Below are 23,964 nucleotides of genomic sequence, written 5' to 3'. Positions count from 1 at the left end.
ACAAATATTTTTAAAATCACTCGATTCATGTTCTTTTGATGAGACAATGATTTACATCCTCTGCATCTTTAGTTTGACATGTTGACATCTGACTTTGGCTTGTTATTTTGTTTTGGTAGAATTATTGTTCTTGAAGCATGCCGACTATAGGCCCTAAGCCTGAATTTCAATTTTGACTCCATTATCCCGTAACAGTGGCTTCTATGGGTGGAAATTGTTGTTTATCTAGATTGGCAGAACCAAGCCATCATTACCCATTAGAATGAAAAAAAATAAAGAACAGCGTACATGTCCACCTAAATATTAAAATTTATATGTATACTTTTCCAAAATTAATATTTACATGTAGATCCTTATAAAACAAAATAAATTCAATTTCTATATTCCATTCAAAGGTTTTGTTTTTTACATATATACTCTCATAAATATTAGATTTCATGTGAATACTCTTTTAAAATTAATATTCGATGTATACCTTCATAAAACACTTATTTTGTATGTATATCCTTTCTTTTTCTTTTTCTTTGCATATATATATCTATGTCATCTAACACCATTAAAAAAAAAAAACGTTTATAACGATATACATGCAAATAGCAATTTTGGAGGTTATTTATGCAATTTCACATATAATCGCAAAAAAAAATTCTTAAATTGTTGCATATAAATACTCCCATAAATATTAGAATTTGCATCCATACCTTCCCAAATTGATATTTACATACATACCCTTACAAAACATTATTTTTGTATAAATACCTTAAACATAGCGATTCAGCTAACAGAATTAGTGATAGAAAATATCAAGAAAAAGGCATTAAACTAAATTCCGAGGATTAAAACAAGTTGAAATAGACAAAAATAAAATTAAAAAAATTTTGCGTGTAAACTCTCCTACATATGTAAAATTGCACAAATACTCTCATAAAATTGTTATTTGCATATGTATCCTTATAAATATTTTTTTTTTATGTCTACTCATTAAGAGTATTTTAGTTATTTTTAATTTTAAACCACTAGTTTTTTAATGACATTAGATGGTATGGATTCGTATGCAAAGAAAAAGAAAAAAGAAAGATATACATGCAAAATAAGTGTTTATAATGATATATATACAAATATTTATTTTGGGACAGTATTTATATAACTTTGAGGGTATGTATGTGAAATTTTTTTATTTATTTGGTCCTCCATTGCATCAAAGCTACCATAACGGAACGGCCGCCAGATTACAGTCGTTGCTAACCGTCAAATGCCAAGGACTGCACGCCATTGAACGAGCGCGTGGGACCGACCATAACTTTCCCTCCACCCGAGCACATCCAACCTTCCCCCCCCCCCCCCCCCCCCCCCCCATAAATACGACCTTCCCTAGTGACCTCCGATCAAAATTTTCGCCCCCTATTTCACCTCCTTAATTGTTTTCCGTGCCGTTATTTGCTCGCTCCATCCCGGGCGCGGACGAGAAGCCGGCAGGAGGTCTGAAGCTAGGGTTTCTGTCGCTCTCCGATTCGGTTCTCCGAGGTGAATCTCGATCGGAACATCTCCCTTTGTCGTTTCTCTTTCTTTATTTCTTGCGATCTTTTCTTTAGGATCTCCTGCCATCCTTTTAGGATTTTTTTTTTTTGCTTTAAAATCCAATTTTCTTGCAATCGGATCTTTCTTTTCTTTCCCTCTTTATTTTCCGATTGCATTTACTCTATTCGGGTTGCGAACTGTGGTTCAAATACGTGTGTTTGATCTCTTCTTTGGGTTCTGTGATGGAAGGGATAGGTTTTCGAAACTCGTGGAGAGGTAAAGATTAGGGTCTTTTTTGTAAATTTTTGCTGCAAGATATTGATGTCGGTGCGGGATTCTTCTTTAATTTCTGTGCGTTGTACGTAATGTTTCCTGAGATTACTAGGAAAAAGTAGCAGTTCTTCTGGATTTCTTTCTTTGGCGTCAGCTTTGATTTGATTCTTCTTGGTCTTGAAAGGTTGGCTGACATGTATGTTAAAGAACTTCCTCCTCTTTATTTCTGAAGAATTTTTGTATTTTCTTGAATGTGTTAGTTGTTGCTTAGGGCAAGATTTTGCTGTTCTTTAATTATATTTATGAATTTCTCCTATTATTGTGGTTCAAGATGATTCCATTGACGTATGTTCGTTTTTTCATTTGTTTTGATCTTAGAATTTGCCATGCATTTTATATTTGCTATTGCGACTGATGTCAAGAGGGGTTTCTTCTGTAATTCTGATATGATGACGTTGTGTTTAGAGTCCTGGAAGGCTTTCTTGAGCAGCCATGTAGGATTCTCTTAGTAAGTTTTAATGTTCTCATGGTGTTTCTGGATCTTGATCAATTTAATTTAATAGAAGCCATGTTTAGAGTTTCTTTTGTGTTGATAATGGCTTCAGGTGCTTGTTTTATTTTTTGATTTGGTATGCTGTACTTTTGCAGTGTACCATTCATTATGTTGTGTTGATGAACTACATTATTGATCCTTATGTCTGTTTTGTGATTCGAATTCCTTGATAATCTGATAAAGAATGATGTAATCACATATCTTGATATTAAGTTAAACTAAAATCTTAGATTTTCTTAAACTTCTGTTGACTTAAAGATTCTTATGCACACAATGCATGGACCAACATTTTCCTCCTTAGCTCAATGAATTCAGGATATGTACACCCATTCTTTGTGTTGTAACTATTCTTGAAGAAAACTTTGTATTCTTAATGCTCCCGATGTATGACTCTGCACAGAAACTTAACCTTGCAGACATCTCCTTTAGATATCATAAGTAATTTAAGCCAATATAAAAAATAAATAGTAAAGTCAATATTGGGTATGTTATTTTGTATTTACTATTTTTTAATACAAAGAAAATCACTGAAAGGTAGTCACTGATAACCCCCTAATTCATTAATATTTAGTGTTTGTGAGGATTGCAGCTACTGTGAAACTCATACCACTATAACTGTAGGTCATAGGAGTAATTCTATGTTTAAGTCCTTTATCTTTTAATTGTACACCTTGACTTTCCTAATGTAATGATGCAGATGAGTAATTCTTTCTTTAGTTTTTTTTTTTCTTTTGTAATTCAAGACTTTGTTTAGTTCCCTTATCTTCTAATTCACACCTTGAAAAGGTGATCATGGAAACAAGATACCAGACAAGTAAACAGTGGTGATGATGTTGACTGACTGATGCCATCATTGAGATGGTAAAGCAAATGCCTTTTTTTAGCTGCATGATAATTGTGGTTATGCATTTAAAGTATTTCTATTTCTGCTTTAGAAAGAAATGCATAGTGATGGATGATCAGGGACTCCAGAAGATCTGATACTTTTTCTAAGAATACTTGGTAAAGTTGCTAGGATGGATTGGAGGATCCATCCGTTATCAGAATGCGACCGATGTTTCAGATGCTAAGTAGACCAGACCTAACATGGTCTTATTATTGATCAAGGTTCTGTAATGGAAGCACTTGTTTGTTACACCAACTATGACATAGCCATCTTTAGCCATCCTTGACCAGTGTTGATTAATTTTTCTCCCCTATAAGCTTGGATGAACTTCATAGCTGGCTTGTCTGCTTTCAACTTACGGAATAGGTTATTATTGTGTTTTCTCTTTTTAACTGTTATCATCTTGGTTGACCTATTGTTGGTTCTGCCAATTATCTGAACCTCTTATATGATAGATCCTTTCAAACAAAAGTGTTGACATTTCTCTCTCTTTATGTCCGTATATGTGGATTAACCATCTACTACATTGCAGCTGACTACCTGTCACGCCCCCGCCTCTGCGAGGCACGTGAGGCACCTAGTGCCCACGTGGGGGCCACATGAGGGAGGAACACGGGGCTCCCCTGCCAGATATTGTCCGGTTCTGGGGCTTCACGCAAGCGTCCTTCACCCCTCCCCGGTTTTGTTTTCCACCCAAAACGCGTCTGCAGGATTTGGAGACACCCGCCTCATATGCCCAGGCTCTGGAACGAGTCTTTCCGATGTGGGACTATTGGGCCTCACACCCTTCCCACCATCGGACAAGAGCCGTCCTCGGCTCTGATACCAAATGTCACGCCCCCGTCTCTGCGAGGCACGTGAGGCACCTAGTGCCCACGTGGGGGCCACATGAGGGAGGAACACGGGGCTCCCCTGCCAGATATTGTCCGGTTCTGGGGCTTCACGCAAGCGTCCTTCACCCCTCCCCGGTTTTGTTTTCCACCCAAAACGCGTCTGCAGGATTTGGAGACACCCGCCTCATATGCCCAGGCTCTGGAACGAGTCTTTCCGATGTGGGACTATTGGGCCTCACACTACCAGCTACTTGTTACATTGCCTACATCATACTCAAGGATACTATGATCGATTGGATCATATGATTTAGTTTATTAAAAATCCAAAGGTTTTGGAGAACATCTATATTGGAGTTTATGGGTTAACCATTTGTTAGCTCCTATTCTTTGCATATTTGGTACAAACTACAAACATAATGATGTGTTTCCATAGATTGCGCAGCATCATGAAATTTGCATTTACTATATAACTTAATTAAGCTTCCTGCCAATTTGACTAGCTGAAATGAGTTATCATATTGGCTTGATGGCTAATTATGATTCATCATTTTGCATTTTCAAATTGGCATTTGAGTGCTGCTTCATTCCAGCTTCCACTTCTGTCTTCTGATTCTTGGGCTCAGTCTGATGTTTCCCTTGACCAACTCATTGTCCATTTATACTTTTCTATAGGATGAATAATTCCAGTACATGGTTCCTGTGATAATCAGAAGTGTTTTGGCCCTCAAAGTCTATCATCAGATAAACTGTATGCAGCCCAGAAAGAAATATAATACTCTTCTTGTCTTGTGAGAATTTAAATGACCATAAATTCATAGATTTGAGCATCAGAAAGTGGAACTGAGATATGATAAATATAGCTATGTTTTGATTCATCTTGCGGTAAATTTAAAAGATAAAATTCTTTGAGCTTCTATTTAGTATAATCATTGCACTTTAGCTTTTCATGCAGGTTTTTATAATCTTTCATTAGAACATAATAGCAGTGTTTTAAGGTGGCTGCGATATGCGGGTTGGCAAGGGACTGCATAGCTAGCTCATATGCATTTTGTGGACCACATATAAAGGACATATATGCGGTTTATATTTTAAGATACATAAAAATAAATAAAATATATTAAATATAATAGATATCATGAAATTATTAATATACACATATTCTGTCCATCTAAAACTACCTTTAATATGTTATCTAAGGATTTTCTATTATTAGAACAAAGCATAAGGATGTTATGGTTCATTATTTTGGGATTCTTTATCTGGTGGTTTCCCCTTTCCCCTTAGACCCTTTCTCTGGGGCTTTACACTGGTCACTTCTAATGATCCTAGCATAAGCGTGCAAGGCTTTCTTCTGGTCATATTCGTTCTGTCTGGACTCTACTCCTCTCTTGCCTTCATTTTCCCTTTGTTAACATGAATAACTTGTCTTTGATGCTGTCCTGTTTATGCAAATTCATCTGATCTCCAATAACATTCAATGTGGGTGATCCTATTGACCTTTGCAGGTAGCTGCATGTTGAGTGAAAAATAACAGCTTAGTTTCAATTACTTTTCTAGGTTTGAATTGTAAACATCTGCTTAAGTAGCACAAATGATTAAAAGAACCAGCACTCGTTTAAAGTTAGCCTTAAAAACTGTAGTACATTATATGCTGTAATTACTATAGTGAAGCTGTTGATCCAATGATGTCATCGAGCTGAAATTGCTGTCATGCCATTCGGTAATGATAATCAAATGTGTTACATCAAATGTGTTACGAGGGAATTATATTTTCTATTAAACAGAAGCAAAAGTCTTTATTCTGCCAAGCTGTATTATTCATATCAGACCTTCGCCGTTATGTTCTTCTCGAATTAACTATCTGAATTTAAATGTGCTTACTACCTAGATGACAGTTTATTTCTTACTTTCCTCAGTTTTCCATAACTTAATGGCAGTGTCATCCTACTTGATTCTTTTATATTTTAGATGTTTGTTTTGTATAATGATCCCTGGAGATGTATTTTATTGTGAGTTTGACAGATCTGCTCCAACTGCTATAATGATGCAAAGGAAGTCTCTTTTGAATCCATATGCCACTCCCTATGTGCCTCTCTCAAAGATTGGGCCTGGAGTGAGTTCTGAAAGAGAGAATAGGGCCACCCTGGATGATTCTGAAAATGACATAATTGAGAACTCTGCAGACTACCAGCTACCAGACTCTGTTTCTGTGGATCATGACATCCAAGGCTTAGAGAAACTTAAAGTTTCTGACGAGTCATCCTCAGAGATTGGTGAACCCTGGAATTCTGATGACGCTTTCCAAGATGTGATTCCAAGAAGCGAGAAGCAAAATGTGGTGGATGATCCCAATCTGATAATAGAGTTCCTCTCATCGATGTTTCCTGATATTTCTATAGAATCGCTTGCTGAATTGTTCAATGCAAATCATGGTGATCTGAATCAGACAATCTATGTGCTGGAGCAGCTTGAGGTACCCACTTGTGCACTTCATTTGGTGATCTAAGCAGATTTTTTTTTATGATACTCATGCCTTCTAATCTTCTGTTGTATTGATCTACCCTGTTCAAGTCCTATAATATACTGATTTGTTTTATCGTATAACTTGTTTGATTCGTAATCTGAAAGTTGGGATTTATTTTCAGAGTGTCTGTAAATTTTTTTCCAAATTAGGATTCCTCAAATTTGGCAGCTTTTCATAATATGAGCTCACACGATACGATTATTTGCAGTATGGAGGTTATGAGCTGGACTCTGCTGAAACTTCTGAGACCAGCAATAGTTTGGATGATCCTCCTGAGAAAGCTAATGCAAGAGGAACAATCAGCTCAGTTTGATCTGCCCAAGTGGGTCAAAAGTTTGACCATCTATAGTGCACATTCTGTATATGTTATGCTGTAAGATTCTGTTGAGAGTAGCACAGGGGATTAGATCTTTTCTTTCACTTCGTTGTTTAACCTGACGGTTTTCACCTCATATATGCTTGCTTTAGTGTGTAGTCAGGTCCTGCATTTATTAGTTGTTGTATAGTTCTTTTCTGCCGACTCTCATCGGTCCTTGTTTCTCCTCTTGATTTCACTCTTCATCAGCAGTCATGAATTTCTCCAACTTTTCCTCTTCCACCCTCTCTCCTTACCTGTGTTCGGAAAATGGTACAAGGTTTCCGTGAACCTAGTGAGCAGCTTAGAAGAAATTCGCTATGCATGCAAGGAAACTTAACCAATTAGTACGCGATAATGGGATGAATGCAGATACTTCGTCTCTAGTGTGGCCAACAAGGGTCTATATCAGCAAGTCAGATGGCATCTTTTACTTGAATTTTCTATTAACTAACTGATGTTGCATGTGCTTTATCATGATCACCGAGTTCTTTAAATTAATATAACCATCATGATATTCGAGACACCGAACTATCCTTTCTGAGTGGACTGGTCTCAACCACTGTTAAGTATATTGGGTGGTCGGGTCCGTCTGCGAGCCCCATCATCGAGTTCCTTCGTATCCTACTTTTTTTTTTTTTTGGGTAGTGGCTCCAACTTACCAACAAACGGCGTACATCTAGACGTCGCCTGACCGTAATAAAAGTTGCTTGAAAGGTAAGAGCAGGCCTTCTTGGTGGGGGTGTGGGGGTGGAAAGTGTCTGCCTCCGAGGCACGTAAAGCATCCTCAACGGCAAACCAGAAGGGTGGATACTTGTTCTCGCAAAGCCGTTCCATGCAACAACCTCCAATCTTATCCATTCAATTATGTTGCATGAACTGGCTTCTAATTATCTATATCGTGCCATGCCATCCGTACCTAAATATTGTTGCATGTCACAAAAGAACGATTACTAGTTGTTGGAGATTCATGCTCAAACTACAAGACTACGGTGGCATAAATCACTTCCTTCGAAACTTTGCCAGGAGTGCCGTGAGTGAGACACTTCATTGAGCAGCTCGAGGCCAAGTCATGGGCGACCGCAGGCCAGGGAAGGAGCCGGCTGTTGACACCATGTCGGGCCGAGGTGGTGCACCAGCCTCCGGGGGTGAGTGCCGCCGGTCGGTCATGGACGGAGGTGGCCAGGGCGTCGCCTCGTTAAGCGACCTGGACGAACTTCAAGATCTCGGACGACGAGCTGAGAGTGATGCGGCAGATCTTCCCCAGGGTGGTAGTCGTGCAACTGGAGAAATTGGAGAGGGCTCGGCAGGCTTGGAGAGCCCCCGCATTGATTGTGCGGAGCATGGGGAGGAGGGTGCCGATGGACTGGGTGGCCCGGGAGTTCCGACTGAGGGCTACGGCTTGGGTTCATCTCCCCAGGCTGCCGGTGGAGTTCTGGGAGCCAGAGGCGGTGATAGAGGTTGCGGCGGCGGCAGATAGGCCGATTGTAGTGGACGGATGCATGGAGCAATGATGCCGGCTGGGTTTCGCGTAGGTCCAAGTGGAGCTAGACGCGAGGTTACCCTTAGTACCAGGGGTCTTCATCCAGGGCGTGGAGTGCTTTTGGCAGAAGTTTGTCTGCGAAAGTATGCCGTCGGTGTACTTTCGATGGGGAGGGGCAGTGCAGTTTCCCCCCTCCTCGGCCGCCAGAAGGGTCGCGGGCTGGTGAGATGGAGGTCGGGGTGTTAGATGGGGGGCAGGAATCGCCTCGGAGTTCGCGAAGGGAGGGGGGCTGCCCGGTGTTCGGCCCCTGGCTGACCACGAACCGAGTGAGGCCGGCCAAGGAGTCTGCGGGAGGTGGCAGGCCGAGGGAGACCGAGCCACCAACCAAGGGGTTTCGGAGGCCGCCGGTCACGAAGCCAATCCACCAGGGCGTTCGTCGTCAAATCCAACCCCCAGTCCGGAGGTGGAAGGATGGCAGACACTGTCCAAGGTGGCACGGAGGCGTCTACCAGCAATGGAAAGGGAGGTGGTTGGCTTGGGTCCCGGTGGAGACTCGGGTGCGGCGAAGGAGACGACGCCGAGTCAACCCGCCTGCGAGCTAGGCCAACCCATTGAGTTGGGCGCTGGGGCTCTCACTGGGTCCAAAGGCCGGGCTGATGGCTCGGGCGTTGGCCTGAAAGCCTCAGGGGGCCCAAGGCTTCAACGGGCCCAAAGCCCAGTTCGCCCCGGTGCGGGCGGTAGGCCGAGAGGGAGCGGGCCAGGCCTTCTAGATGGGGGCACGGATGCGGTCGGTGCTGGACCAGTGCGCTAGGGCCAGTGCGAAGAGCCGCACACGCAGGTTGGGCCAAGCGTGAGCGTGGGTGCAAGGCAGCCGGGCGGGCCTGGGGAAGTGGGTGCGGGTTCTGGGCCGGGCAGCAAAGGAGCTCAGCCCGCCCCGGGACTCGAGGTTCTTCTTTGCCACACAGGGGGAGGAGGTCGAGCAGGAACCCGGTGGCGATGGCACGGGGGGTTCTGGGCTTCCGCATTTAGGGACCCCGGTGGTGGCCCCGCCGGTGTTGGTCGAGGGGGCCGAGGGTGGTGAGGCCTCTTCTCCCATTTCAACCTTGCCAGCTATGGCTGATAGCGGGAGGTGGAGGAGCAGTGCTCAGAGGGGGATGTCTTTAATAGTTGGGCAGGGGTCAGTCATGATCACCCTCGGAGTGGCGGTGACCCGTCGAGAGGTGAGAGCACGCAACCCCATAAGCGGCTCTTTTGCCTCCTTCAACGGGTTTTGCAGGGAGAGATGAAGGATGTGGCGGATGGTGGGATTTGTGTTTGCAGTGGAGACATTGGATCCAAGGTGGTCCCTGATACAACCTTGGATGCTTGATGAAGATTCTTTTATGGAACTGTTGGGGGGCTAGAAAGCCCTCTTTTGCCCCAGCCTTTCGAAGGCTAGTTCAAATTCATAGACCAGAGGTGTGTGTGCTATTTGAGACTAGAATATCAGGGAGGAGTCTACAGCACGCCAGGCGGGCCTTTCCGAGCTCGTGGGTATTCTATGCAGTGGAATCTCATGGGTTGTCGGGTGGGATCATTGCAGCTTGGAGGCTAGAGGGTGGAAGCTTGGACATCTTCAAGTCTGTGAGCAACAGGTGGTGATGGTGATCTCAAAAGGCAACAACAGACAATGGATGCTAGTGGGCCTAGCGGCTGTGTATGCTAGTATGGATTTCAGGATGAGGAGAGTTCATTGGGGTGAGATTGCCAAACCATCTTAACTGGGTCATCCCATGATGGTGGCAGGTGGCTCCAATTGCATTGATAGTCTGCAAGAGAAGAGGGGGGGCAAGGCATTCACCAATAAGAGGGAGGTTAGGGAGTTTCAGAACTTCATTATGAGTAATGGGCTGATTGATCTTGGCTTTGATGGCCCCAAGTTTTCGTGCTGCAACAACCGTCAAGGGAGCCATCTACCGAGGATCGCCTCGGACCACTATCCGATCCTGGTTGGTACTTCTCCTCCACTCATTATTGCTGCCCTTTCAGATTTGAGAAACTATGGTTGTCATATCCTCATTCCTAGGAGGGGGTTGGGAGGTATGGCGGTTGCCCGTCCGGGGTAGTGCTATGTACATGGTATCTCAGAAGTTGGAGATCACTAAACGGCAGCGGAATAAGGAGAAGGTGGGGAGTATTTTCAGAAGGGTCGAGGAGTTCGAGACAGCTATATCCAGATTGCAGACCCTGGAGGTATAGAGGGGCAGCCTGTCGACTGAGGAGATGGTGAAGTAGTTGAGGGCCCACTTGTCTACCCATGACTCTCTTCTTTGGTAACAGGAGATATTTTGGAGGCAGAAATCTCGAGTCCACTAGATCAGGGAGGGAGAACGGAACAGCAGGTTTTTTCATTAGTCTACCATCATTCGACGGCAAAGGGAGAGGATCAGATGTATCAGGGGCTTGGATGGTCAAATGACGGAGGACCCAGAGGCTATTAGGCAGGTGCTAGAGCAGTTCTTCAGATCCAGATGGACAGAGCGGTCGGGAGGTGAGAGTTCATCCTTCATGCAAAACCCATCTTCCTGAGTTTCAGAGGAGGAGAACTCGACTTTGATCAGGCCAGTTTCTGTGAAAGAGATTCAGGAGGCTTTCTAGTCCTTGGGTGAGGATAGGGCCCTGGGTCTGGATAGATTTCCACCTTTTTTTTTCAGAAGATACTAGCCTTTGATCAGATAGGATGTGATTGAGGCAGAGCAGTTCTTCAGTTCGGCAGCTCTTTCGGTAGACTGGACCTTGATACCGAAGAGGCGGGATGCCTCAAAAACAAGTCACTACCGACTGATCATCCTGTGCACCACCTTGTACAAAGCCACGACGAAGATCTTGGTCACCAGGTTGAGGGGCATATTACCAAGACTTATCAGCCCAGAGCAGAGAGCTTTTGTTGATGGGCGTAGCATCTCAGACAATGTCCTTATTGCCCAGGAGTTTATATCAGATTTATGGAGGGCTTTGAGGAGGAGAAGCTTGATGGGCATCAAGCTCGATATGGAGAGGGTTTATGATAGGATGAGTTGGGAGTTCGTATGATGATCACTGGAGTGTTTCGGATTCCATGAGGATTGGATTGTCTGGGTGATGGGGTGTGTGACCACACTGTCTTTTGCCATCCTGGTGAACGAAAACTCCACTCGATTCTTCGAGTTTGCGGTCGGTCTTCGCTAGGGATGCCCTCTGTCTTCCCTGCTGTTCATTCTTTGTTCGGATGCTTTATCCAGGTCCCTCAGGCATGCAGCTGAGATTCAGGCGTTGGAGGCATACTGACCAGTGATAGAGTCGATTCATATCTCCCATCTGCTTTTTGCCGATGATTGTCTGCTATTGATGCGTGCAACGAGGAGGTCGGCAAGGGTCGTTCAGGACATCCTGAAGGACTATTGTTACGCCTTAGGTTAGCAGGTGAACAGGACTAAGTCTGATATTTGCTTTAGCCCTAGGACCAAGTGGCAGACTAAGCAGTCTATCAAAGACATCTTGGGGATGGGCAAGTCTGAGGGAACCTTCAGGTACCCAGAGGTTCCGATCATCGGGCGACGACTCCATCATAGTGACTGTTTCGATGTAGTGCAAGGTCTCAGATGCAGATTGGAGGGCTAGTAGATGGAGGCTCTGTCTATGATGGGTAGGGTTACTTTATTTTGGTCGGTATTATGCTCGATTCCAGTGTACCTAGTGGCAAACACCTCGGTACCACTATCACTTTTGAGGTCCCTAGAGCAGTTGTTCAGAAACTTCATCTAGGGTAAACGGGATAGCAGGGGCGGTGTTTACTTGGCGGCTTGGGAGATGGTCTGCTAGTCACTCAGGCAGGAGGGTTTGGAGATTCACTCTTTGGTAGAGAGGCAGGAGGTGCTTGCTGCGAGACGGACAACCAAGTTTATCCTGGAGCTGGGATGCCTGTGGAGCACCTTATTGAAGGCTAAGTACAGAGCGCAGACGGTGTTAGCGGACTTTCAGCCCAGACGACAGTGCTCATTCATACGGAGGGAGATATGTTTACATGCTCTAGCGGTGCTGGCGCAGATTAGTTGGGTCGTTGGGGATGGCCAGTCGATTGATGTTTTGTAGGACATATGGGTGGTCGACCAACCGCTAAGAAAATTACCGACGATGGTTGATTCGGCGAAGTTGGTAGGGCTTTTAGTTAGTGACCTCGTCATCCCCGGTGAGGGTAGGTGGGATGAGGGGCTGATTAGAGAGGCATTCGGGTCCTAGTTGGTTGAGAGGATCCTTGCCCTCCCACTTTCCCACATGCCCATGTTGGATAGACTGGTATGGACGACTACTGGGAGGGCCAGAGTTAGATCGGCAGATGTGCAAGCTGTGATGGGTGGTGAGAGCTCGAAGCGATTGGACGGCAGATGGATCTGGAGGATGTGGACCCACCCTCAGATTGCTCTATGTATCTGAAAAGTGGTTTGGGGATGCCTACCGATCAGGAGTATTTTGGCGAGGAGGGGGATGAAGATTTCTCTGTTATGTTTGGACTGTTCGGAGGTAGAGAAGATGATCAACCATGTCCTCTTACAGTGCCCACGGGCTGCTCAAATTTGGCGACAAGCTTCCTTCTCCTTGCCGAGGTCCACTGAGTTTGCTGAGGATCTACTCCGACTCCTGAGGTCGGACTTTCGGTCTTCGAGTTCTGTTGCATGGGGCATTGTTGGTGCCTATCTGGCCTATCACATTTGGCTGGATAGGAACGACAGAGTCTTCGAGGGTAGGAGGGTCCCTCCGAGAGTTATGGTGGATAGAGCTATCTGTCAGGCTAGTGAGGTATCCGAGGCTATTATGATTGCTTCATCTAGGGTTCCCTTCTACTGGTTTAGCGCCTAGGTATGTACTCACATTCTGGGAGCCCCCACCCTCTGGGTATCTTTAGGTGAACTTTGATGGCAGTCTGTCCGTCGGTAGAGGACGCACGGGTGCTGCCTTTGTGATTAGAGATCATGAGTCCAGGTTGATTGTGGCTGGTAGGCGATGCACCTTCGAGTCATCTGTTCTGAGGGTGGAGCTCAGGACAACATGGGAGGGTGTCTTCCATGCGAGGCGAGTTCTGGAGGCCAAGTGCATTATCCTGAATGGGGACTCAATGGAGGTGGTAGAGTAGATTCTACATGAGAGGCCGGGGGTCTTCGACCATCCGCTTATAGAGGATGTCAGACGGTTATTACAGGAGTGTGTTATGTTCCAGGTTGGCCATATGTTCCGAAAGGCGAACAAAGTTGCTAATTGGGTCGCCTCCTTTACTGCTCGTCACTCTGGAGAGATTTTGTGGACTCACTGTGTACCTGTTCCTCCACCGTTGTGGAGTGTTTTGGCTTGTGACTCTGTTGGCAATGCTCACGCGAGATTATTTTGGACTTTGCTCCAAATAGTGGCTTTGAGAGGGACCTATTTGCAAAATGATATCCCATTATATATAAGTTACACATTACTTGTTCCCGCGGGATGAAGGGTTTCTGTTTTGTTTTGTTTTAGGGTGAAAGGGATTTCAGCCGCCGCACTCCATCTTCTTCATCCTCCCGTGCGCTCTCGGTCTCCTGGCAACATCCGACTTGGATTTCCTTTGTCTTCCACTCGCTGGAGGCTTTCTTCCTTCTTCCCTTCTACAACCGTGGCTTCTTCCTGTGACTTTCCTATTTTCGTGAGCCTCTTTCTTCTTTGCTGTTCACAGTACATGCAACAAGGGAAGGTATGTTTTTGATATTCATTTGATTTACCATTGGAGCCGTAGAAAGGTTGATTTGCATACTACACTTTTGATCTATCATTGTGGCTGCAGAAGGGTGATCCGATCAGGTTGTTTTGCTTTATATTTGGTTTATTTTGCCTCCTATTGTGATCATTTGGCAGTCCATATTTTGGGCTCTTATGTATCTATGTTTGTACCCTATTGGGAAGATTGACATAGTGGATTGCTCCTCCTCCCCGTGGATGTAGGCACTTGCTGCCGAACCACGTAAATTTGGTGTCTTTGTGCTTATCTTTTCATGCCTGTGATGTGTTTGATGGAATGCCTGAATGAGATCAATTGTTAATTGGTAAGCCGGATACAGTGAGTTTTGTGCCCAGTAATCTTAACAGTTCTGAGGGTGGAGCTCAGGACAACATGGGAGGGTGTCTTCTATGCGAGGCGAGTTCTGGAGGCCCAGTGCATTATCCTGGAGGGGGACTCAATGGAGGTGGTAGAGTAGATTCTACATGAGAGGCCGGGGGTCTTCGACCATCCGCTTATAGAGGATGTCAGACGATTATTACAGGAGTGTGTTATGTTCTAGGTTGGCCATATGTTCCGAAAGGCGAACAAAGTTGCTAATTGGGTCGCCTCCTTTACTGCTCGTCACTCTGGAGAGATTTTGTGGACTCACTGTGTACCTGTTCCTCCACCGCTGTGGAGTGTTTTGGCTTGTAACTCTGTTGGCAATGCTCACGCGAGATTAGTGTGAGTGCCTGGTTTACCCAAAAAAAATTCGTCAGGATGGACGGTCTCTCCTCACAATTCAAGACAGAAGGGTGGATAGAGGGGCATGACAAATGCTGATATGGATGTGGCTAGTGGATGACTTTCTGCTAGTATGATGGTTATTTGGGGTCCTTGAATGCAGTAGACGGTGTATGAATGTATGAATCCCTTGATTGTAAATCTTAGACATACCTTTTCTTAGATGCAATCTTTTGCCTACATTATAACTTAATTGTTTAATTAGAGGGGAGAGATGAGAAGATGCACTTATGATGAGTTATGTGCCAATGGTTGTTATTGAGATGAACTGTCACGCCCCCGAATCCGTCACCCGGGTCCGGCACGCGACCGGCCGCATGAGCCTTAGAGCAATGCCCTAAAGATCATGCAAGGCCTAAGATAAACAACAATTCCAATAATTCCAATAATTCCATAAATGCCAAAATCAAAGATTGATGTAATTCAATCTAATCCAGCTACAATGTACTGATTTATTACATAATTTCAAATGTCCATAAATAAAAGATAAATTGACTTCTAACTATCTAGCAGTCTGACTCCAGATCGAGCTCACTTCTTGTCCCATCCGACAGATTCTACGAATCCAGTGCCTCTGAAAAAAAATGAAAGTGTAGTATGAGCTTTTCCAGCTTAGTAAGAATCCCAATAGCCACACACAACAAAATCATAAAATAATCAAGTATCAAAATATACATATCATTTCATCATTTCAAAAGTTCAACAAACAACAAATATATGTAATCAGTACATATACACCAATCCTTTTTCACATTATGTGATCCATTCCCGTATTACTCAGATTCCAAGTTTTCAAACTTTTCATTTCTGGCGTTGGACTAACCAAGATCATGTCCCAGTCCAAGACTGCACAAATCCCACGCATAAGCTCGTGGTAGCTATCCCACGCGTAGGTTAGTCCAACCCATATTACATGTCTAGTTTTACATGTTCAATCACATTCCCATGACATCACATATTTTCATAAATTTTCAAAAATATGTTATTTCTTCCCAAATGAATTTATCTCAATATATTCATTAAAACAACATGCACGCCTCATAGGTGCCGCATCAACACATAAACAATAACAACATAATAATGAAAATATGTTGATAAACATTCATCTCATATGTGTCATATCAGCTCACAAGCAATAACAACACAACCGTAAAATAAATCCAACGATAAATCAATATATGCATAGAAGTGCTCAGATGTAGGGATTCTTACAGAAATTGTAGACTGACTCAAACACAGTCCGAATCGCAACCTACGCGCTGGGGTGCTGAGTCCCCTGATCAAAACCTCCTGGCTCCGCCGACTCTTCCTCTACAACATCAATTATATTTCACAAACTAAATTATTCAATATTTAAATATTCTAAACCATAATTCTCATCTGTTATGGGGTCCATCATCAGGTCCCCAAACATCTCAATCCTCCCAGATCTAGGGCAGTCGGGATAGTCCGACTCCCATCTTGTACCACCGGCCTACGTCGTCGCCAGCCGTGGCCGCTGCCACGCCGCGACGATGATCGGTCCCGTTGAAGAGACCAAAAGAATGGATGATTCCTCTCTCTTCATGGTTGGGAATACATCTCCCAACCTCAAATCTTTTTGGTCCAAAGGTAATAGCCATGGTGGCTGTGCCTTTTTCCTTCCCTAAACCGACAACTCCACCACCACTGGCCGAACCATCGCCGGCCGCCACTGTTGCAGTCGCCGGCGATGGTGGCCGACCAAGAGAGGGAGAGAAGAAGAAGTTTCTTCTCCTTCTTCTTCTTCCCCCCAAAACCGACACTGTCCCCTACCCCTTTTTCTTCCATCATCAACCGAAGACCACCGAAATGGTGGTTCGGCTCCCCCCACCCGACGGCAGCCACAAGGGTCCACGACCACCGCCGCCGCCGCCTGTGGCCAGCCGCCATCGTCACCGCCGGTGGCCAACCAACGCGGAAGGGAGAAAGGAGATGGGATGGAACCATGCGGGAAGCCCTCGGTCCACCCATCCCGATCCCCAACAAGGCCCTAGGAACTCATCTCCACCCTTACACAACTCGATCAACCCCCAATGCCATGGATCCCGGCCAACCGGCGACCGGCGGCGGCCAACATTCAGAAGAGGGAGGCCGAAACAGGGGTACCCTGTTTCGGACTCTTTCCCGACGATCCGTCGGCCAAAATCCCACTCACACGACCCAAAAATCAAGCAATGAAGCACAAGGGCTTACCTCGGTCCGGCGGGATGCTCCGACGGCCCTTCCGGCGAGGATTCGGTGGAGAAATCCATGAGTAAACCCACGGATCCGAGGCCTCTTCGTGCGTTTGGTGGGGATCCTCCTCCTTGACCGGCCGGCTCACGAGATCCGCTGCCTTCCCGGTGCTCAAACTCCCCCCGGCGACTCGGCTCCCTCCGGCGATCCCCTCTAACGCCGCCGCCGTCTCCCTCCCGTCTTCCCCCTCTCTTCCACGATCGTGCCCTAGGCACGATCGTTTTAAGGGGGATGGGCCCGGTCTTTTCGGGCCAGCCCATCCGCCCTCGTTTTTTTTTTTTTTTTTTGTTGCTTTTCTGGGGTATTACATACTCTCCCCCTTAAAAAAATTTCGTCCTCGAAATTGACTTACTTGAAGCCTCAAACTTTTTTTAAAAAAATGCATCCGTTATATCATCCCTAAGATCTCAAGTAGTCTCCCTTTCGGAGTACCTACTCACAAGATTTTGACATACAAAAATCACAGCATCTCAAAACTTGATTATTTCTATTTACCACACATAGTAAGTTCTTTTGGTATCCTTCAAAAAAATTCCAAACTCCCAACCTTGGATTAAAATGCCATAATTATATCCCAAGAAATTAATTTCTCTTGATTCTACATAGAGATCATAATTGACTTGACAGAAATAGGAGAAATCTTTAGTATCAAATGCTCTTAATATTCTATAATCATTTTTCTTTTCTTTCTCCCACATCATTCCAACAATAAAAGATCCATAGAATCAACAATATTCTCCCGAAACTAACTCAAGTATTTCATCATAATGCCTTTTAGATCAAATATTAATGATCTTAACCAGTGTCAAAATAAGTCAAACCACCACACTTCCGCTGCACTCTCTGATTTAATTCATTTAATTCTCTAAAGTCACAAAATGATTTCTGACTAAAGTATCACTTTGCATTGAGACTAAGAAACTCCAAATTTCAAATTTCCAAGTAGAACTAGAGCAAAACCTCTAGATCTTTTTGTCCTCAATTTATATAGAGTGTACATACCATAACTAACCCCCAATCCTTTAGTCAAGTTTAAGGTCACTATGTGATCTCCACAACCTTCTTAGAATCCAAAATATCTAGGTTTAATTTAAAGGGGTAATTCTTGTATTCCCTTTGCAATGTAATTAGAAAAGCTACATTGATTTTTCTTCCAACAGAATTTACTTCAAATTCAATAGGTTAGAAGTCATTGAACCAATACACTATGATTAGAATTTAACTCGATCGATCTCCTGATCTTCCTTCACCAAAATTCTTAACATCCATCAGTAATGCTATATATGATAATTCATGTAAGTATCTCATGACCGAAGTCTCTACTCAATATGACATTTATTAGTGGCTTCATCAACAATGACAAAAGATACCTGCTCAAATCTTAAACCTAGGCTTGAGTTTTAAATTAACACATCAAATAGTCTTCTACAATTATAAGTAAAATCCAGTAGCCCAATCCAAACATGAGAATTCAAATAATTAGAATTCTCCCATCAATATGCATACTCTATGGCCTCAAAATAATCAAATACATCCATAGGAAATAGACCTATTTGCAATATCCAACATGCCAACACCAGATATAATCCACATACATTTTCAACTTCGAAGAACGTTCCTTTCAATATTATGAAATCTCCTTAGCTTATTCCAATACTAAATCAACGTACAAATCCCACTCTAATAATTAGCAGCAAAACCAAAAGTATGATCACATCAAAACCCACATCAAATTTGAACTTTCAAATCATTTAAATAATATCTGAACATGGCATACTCGATATGCCATTGCTGACCTACACTTATCTTAGGTCAAACCTCTCTTATCATGATCAAAGACAATTTATACTTTCCTTCCGTATGCATCGAAAACCAAACCGATGCATACATTTTATCACAATGCCCAGTGATCTTACACCGTAAGCACTGAATTTAATTATCATGTTTCAAGTAATCATAACCTTAAGCTATGATATATTTCTGTCACAATACCTAATGATCTTAAACATATGCTCAGATTCCAACCGGTCACATTTTCCAACAATCTTAAACCTCAAACTTTAATGCCACTAAGGCCACAGTCCCTAGTGGTCTTAAACCTTAGATTATAATATCATTCTTGTAACAATCTCAAGTGATTATAAACCAAATCTCTGATAGTTTTTCTATCATAATTCTCCACTGATACTCACCTGAACATAAACCCTAGGATACCTTAACCTTAAGCTCTGATACCACTCTGTCACGCCCCCGAACCCGTCACCCGGGTCCGGCACGCGACCGGCCGCATGAGCCTTAGAGCAATGCCCTAAAGATCATGCAAGGCCTAAGATAAACAACAATTCCAATAATTCCAATAATTCCATAAATGCCAAAATCAAAGATTGATGTAATTCAATCTAATCCAGCTACAATGTACTGATTTATTACATAATTTCAAATGTCCATAAATAAAAGATAAATTGACTTCTAACTATCTAGCAGTCTGACTCCAGATCGAGCTCACTTCTTGTCCCATCCGACAGATTCTACGAATCCAGTGCCTCTGAAAAAAAATGAAAGTGTAGTATGAGCTTTTCCAGCCCAGTAAGAATCCCAACAGCCACACACAACAAAATCATAAAATAATCAAGTATCAAAATATACATATCATTTCATCATTTCAAAAGCTCAACAAATAACAAATATATGTAATCAGTACATATACACCAATCCTTTTTCACATTATGTGATTCATTCCCGTATTACTCAGATTCCAAGTTTTCAAACTTTTCATTTCTGGCGTTGGACTAACCAAGATCATGTCCCAGTCCAAGACTGCACAAATCCCACGCATAAGCTCGTGGTAGCTATCCCACGCGTAAGCCCGTGGAGGCTATCCCACGCATCAGCTCGTGGCCGCTATCCTACGCATAAGCTCGTAGAGGCTATCCCACGCGTAAGCCCGTGGAGGCTATCCCACGCATCAGCTCGTGGCCGCTATCCGTAAGCCCGTGGAGGCTATCCCACGCATCAGCTCGTGGCCGCTATCCGTAAGCCCGTGGAGGCTATCCCACGCGTAAGCCCGTGGAGGCTATCCCACGCGTAAGCCCGTGGAGGCTATCCCACGCATCAGCTCGTGGCCGCTATCCGTAAGCCCGTGGAGGCTATCCCACGCATCAGCTCGTGGCCGCTATCTCATGACAAGGTTAGTCCAACCCATATTACATGTCTAGTTTTACATGTTCAATCACATTCCCATCACATCACATATTTTCATAAATTTTCAAAAATATGTTATTTCTTCCCAAATGAATTTATCTCAATATATTCATTAAAACAACATGCACGCCTCATAGGTGCCGCATCAACACATAAACAATAACAACATAATAATGAAAATATGTTGATAAACATTCATCTCATATGTGTCATATCAGCTCACAAGCAATAACAACACAACCGTAAAATAAATCCAACGATAAATCAATATATGCATAGAAGTGCTCAGATGTAGGGATTCTTACAGAAATTGTAGACTGACTCAAACACAGTCCGAATCGCAACCTACGCGCTGGGGTGCTGAGTCTCCTGATCAAAACCTCCTGGCTCCGCCGACTCTTCCTCTACAACATCAATTATATTTCACAAACTAAATTATTCAATATTTAAATATTCTAAACCATAATTCTCATCTGTTATGGGGTCCATCATCAGGTCCCCAAACATCTCAATCCTCCCAGATCTAGGGCAGTCGGGATAGTCCGACTCCCATCTTGTACCACCGGCCTACGTCGTCGCCAGCCGTGGCCGCTGCCACGCCGCGACGATGATCGGTCCCGTTGAAGAGACCAAAAGAATGGATGATTCCTCTCTCTTCATGGTTGGGAATACATCTCCCAACCTCAAATCTTTTTGGTCCAAAGGTAATAGCCATGGTGGCTGTGCCTTTTTCCTTCCCTAAACCGACAACTCCACCACCACTGGCCGAACCATCGCCGGCCGCCACTGTTGCAGTCGCCGGCGATGGTGGCCGACCAAGAGAGGGAGAGAAGAAGAAGTTTCTTCTCCTTCTTCTTCTTCCCCCAAAAACCGACACTGTCCCCTACCCCTTTTTCTTCCATCATCAACCGAAGACCACCGAAATGGTGGTTCGGCTCCCCCCACCCGACGGCAGCCACAAGGGTCCACGACCACCGCCGCCGCCGCCTGTGGCCAGCCGCCATCGTCACCGCCGGTGGCCAACCAACGCGGAAGGGAGAAAGGAGATGGGATGGAACCATGCGGGAAGCCCTCGGTCCACCCATCCCGATCCCCAACAAGGCCCTAGGAACTCATCTCCACCCTTACACAACTCGATCAACCCCCAATGCCATGGATCCCGGCCAACCGGCGACCGGCGGCGGCCAACATTCAGAAGAGGGAGGCCGAAACAGGGGTACCCTGTTTCGGACTCTTTTCCGACGATCCGTCGGCCAAAATCCCACTCACACGACCCAAAAATCAAGCAATGAAGCACAAGGGCTTACCTCGGTCCGGCGGGATGCTCCGACGGCCCTTCCGGCGAGGATTCGGTGGAGAAATCCATGAGTAAACCCACGGATCCGAGGCCTCTTCGTGCGTTTGGTGGGGATCCTCCTCCTTGACCGGCCGGCTCACGAGATCCGCTGCCTTCCCGGTGCTCAAACTCCCCCCGGCGACTCGGCTCCCTCCGGCGATCCCCTCTAACGCCGCCGCCGTCTCCCTCCCGTCTTCCCCCTCTCTTCCACGATCGTGCCCTAGGCACGATCGTTTTAAGGGGGATGGGCCCGGTCTTTTCGGGCCAGCCCATCCGCCCTCGTTTTTTTTTTTTTTTTTTTTTGTTGCTTTTCTGGGGTATTACATGAACACAAGAAGAAATTTGGATTGAGATCAGCTCTCCATCCTTAAAGGCCGATTAAGCAAGTGCCTTATTATTAGGCTATTGCTATTAGGTTTCTGTCAAGATGTTTGTACTTACCAAATGATTAGTAAATTGTGGTGTTACCCATGCCTACGGAGAGAGAGAAAAAAAAGGAGAAAAATGGAGGGCAACAGAAAAAAATCTAAAACAGGGAAGACGACAAGCAGTGCAATGCCAGCCCACAAAGCCTTCTAGACATAGCTCCTAGACCAGTTGAGCCACTTTAATCAAAGCACACATCATTAAGTTTAGCATTTGCTCATCTTTATTTCTATCGCAAGTCACAATAGCCCTTTTTTCTGGATAATAACAAGTTCCCTAATTAAGAGGCATAGTTGAATGCATGGACTCTCTCAACTATTGCCCAATAAGAAGTTTTTGAATTGGAACAGGAGTTAAAGCTCTCTAGAAACATATTCTGTACAATTAAATTGAAGTAATTTCGTTTTATTTACAATCTATTACAAGGTTAGAAGCACACTTCAGAAATATACGTTATAAAATTGATTGACTCTTTAATAGAAACATATTTTGTACAATTAAATTGAAGTAATTTCAGTCATAATACTCATTATTATAGTTCAGTATAATAGCTAAACAATCAGAGTGGAATACTCAAGAATTTTAAGTTATAAAATTGAATGACTTAGGAGCTGAACAATCGAGAGATAGATGAATTAAATTTACGTAATTTTACTTTATTTACAATATATTACAGGGTTAGAAGCACACCTGAGAAATATACGTTATAAAATTGATTGACTCTTTAATAGAGCAATTGAGAAATGTAAGAATCAGAATAAAATATAAGTTCAGTCATAATACTTATTATAGTTCAGTTATAATATGTTAAAAAATCAGAATAGAATATTCGAGAAATATAAGTTATAAAATTGAATGACTCAAGACTTGAACAATTGAGAGATAGATGGATTAAAATGATATAATTTCACTTTATTTACAATCTATACAAGATTAGAAGCACAACTTAAGAAGTATACGTTATAAATTGATCGACTAACTAAGAAATGTAAGAATCAGAATGAGAATATAAGTTTAGTCATAATGCTCATTATTGTAGTTCAGTTATAATATGTTAAAGAATCAGAATAGAATATTCAAGAAACATAAGTTATAAAATTGAATGACTCAGGAGTTGAACAATTGAGAGAGATGGATTAAAATGATATATTTTTACTTTATTTACAATACGTTACAAGGTTAGAAGCACACTTAAGAAATATACGTTATAAAATTGATTGACTCTTTAATAGAAACAGATTTTGTGCAATTAAATTGAAGTTAATTTCATTTTATTTACAATCTATTACAAGGTTAGAAGAACACTTAAGGAATATACGTTATAAAATTGATTGATGAACTAAGAAATGTAAAGAATCAGAATAGAATATAAGTTTAGTCATAATACTCATTATTATAGTTCAGTTACAAGAGTTAAACTCAAGAATTTTAAGTTATAAAATTGAATGACTTAGGAGCTGAACAACCAAGAGATAGATGAATTAAATTTACGTAATTTTATTTTATTTACAATATATTACCCGGTTAGAAGCACACTTGAGAAATAGACATTATAAAATTGATTGAATCTTTAATGGAGCAACTGAGAAATGTAAGAATCAGAATAGAACATAATGAGTTTAGTCATAATACTCATTACTATAGTTTAGTTATAATATGTTAGACAATTAGAATAGAATACTCAAGAAATATAATTTATAAAATTGAATGACTTACAAGTTGAACAATCGAGAGATGCATGAATTAAATTGACGTAATTTCACTTTATTTACGATA

General features: G+C 43.2%; 1 protein-coding gene and 1 long non-coding RNA gene across 6 annotated transcripts; one reads left to right on the top strand and one right to left on the bottom strand.

Annotated features, from left to right (window-relative positions):
- The first annotated feature begins 1,368 nt into the window (after nt 1–1,368).
- Nucleotides 1,369–7,185, top strand: LOC103722982 (uncharacterized). 5 transcript variants are annotated; one of them, XM_088722042.2, is made up of 4 exons: nt 1,385–1,524; nt 2,170–2,299; nt 6,086–6,536; nt 6,796–7,185. In XM_088722042.2, the coding sequence occupies exons 3-4, from the start codon at nt 6,105–6,107 to the stop codon at nt 6,898–6,900; spliced, it is 537 nt and encodes a 178-aa protein (XP_088578168.1). In that variant the 5' UTR covers nt 1,385–1,524; nt 2,170–2,299; nt 6,086–6,104; the 3' UTR covers nt 6,901–7,185. The 5 variants fall into 5 exon arrangements, with proteins under 5 accessions (XP_038984557.1, XP_088578168.1, XP_088578169.1 ...); XM_039128630.3 differs by having other exon boundaries at nt 1,387–1,524; nt 2,257–2,299; XM_088722044.2 differs by having other exon boundaries at nt 1,393–1,524; nt 2,257–2,299; nt 6,078–6,536.
- An 8,161-nt stretch (nt 7,186–15,346) lies between these two features.
- Nucleotides 15,347–22,080, bottom strand: LOC148703513 (uncharacterized). Its single transcript, XR_016413240.1, has 4 exons — nt 21,734–22,080; nt 17,184–20,830; nt 16,182–16,280; nt 15,347–15,543 (listed from the first exon to the last, which is right to left on the bottom strand). It is a non-coding gene; the product is annotated as an uncharacterized LOC148703513 (long non-coding RNA).
- Nucleotides 22,081–23,964: the final 1,884 nt, after the last annotated feature.

This window comes from Phoenix dactylifera, chromosome 5, assembly GCF_051530095.1.
Source record: "Phoenix dactylifera cultivar Ajwa chromosome 5, Ajwa_hap1_PhDact_Kaust_v1.1, whole genome shotgun sequence".
Taxonomy (NCBI): domain Eukaryota; kingdom Viridiplantae; phylum Streptophyta; class Magnoliopsida; order Arecales; family Arecaceae; genus Phoenix; species Phoenix dactylifera.
The sequence above is the reverse complement of the archived record's forward strand: the minus strand, read 5'-3'. Positions and strand labels throughout refer to the sequence as shown.

Bases quoted from the DNA above. Each gene is read 5' to 3' on its own strand.
- LOC103722982 (XM_039128629.3), top strand. From the start codon at position 6,105: ATGATGCAAAGGAAGTCTCTTTTGAATCCATATGCCACTCCCTATGTG. The intron at 6,537-6,795 runs GTACCCACTTGT...GATTATTTGCAG, and splicing joins ATGTGCTGGAGCAGCTTGAG to TATGGAGGTTATGAGCTGGA.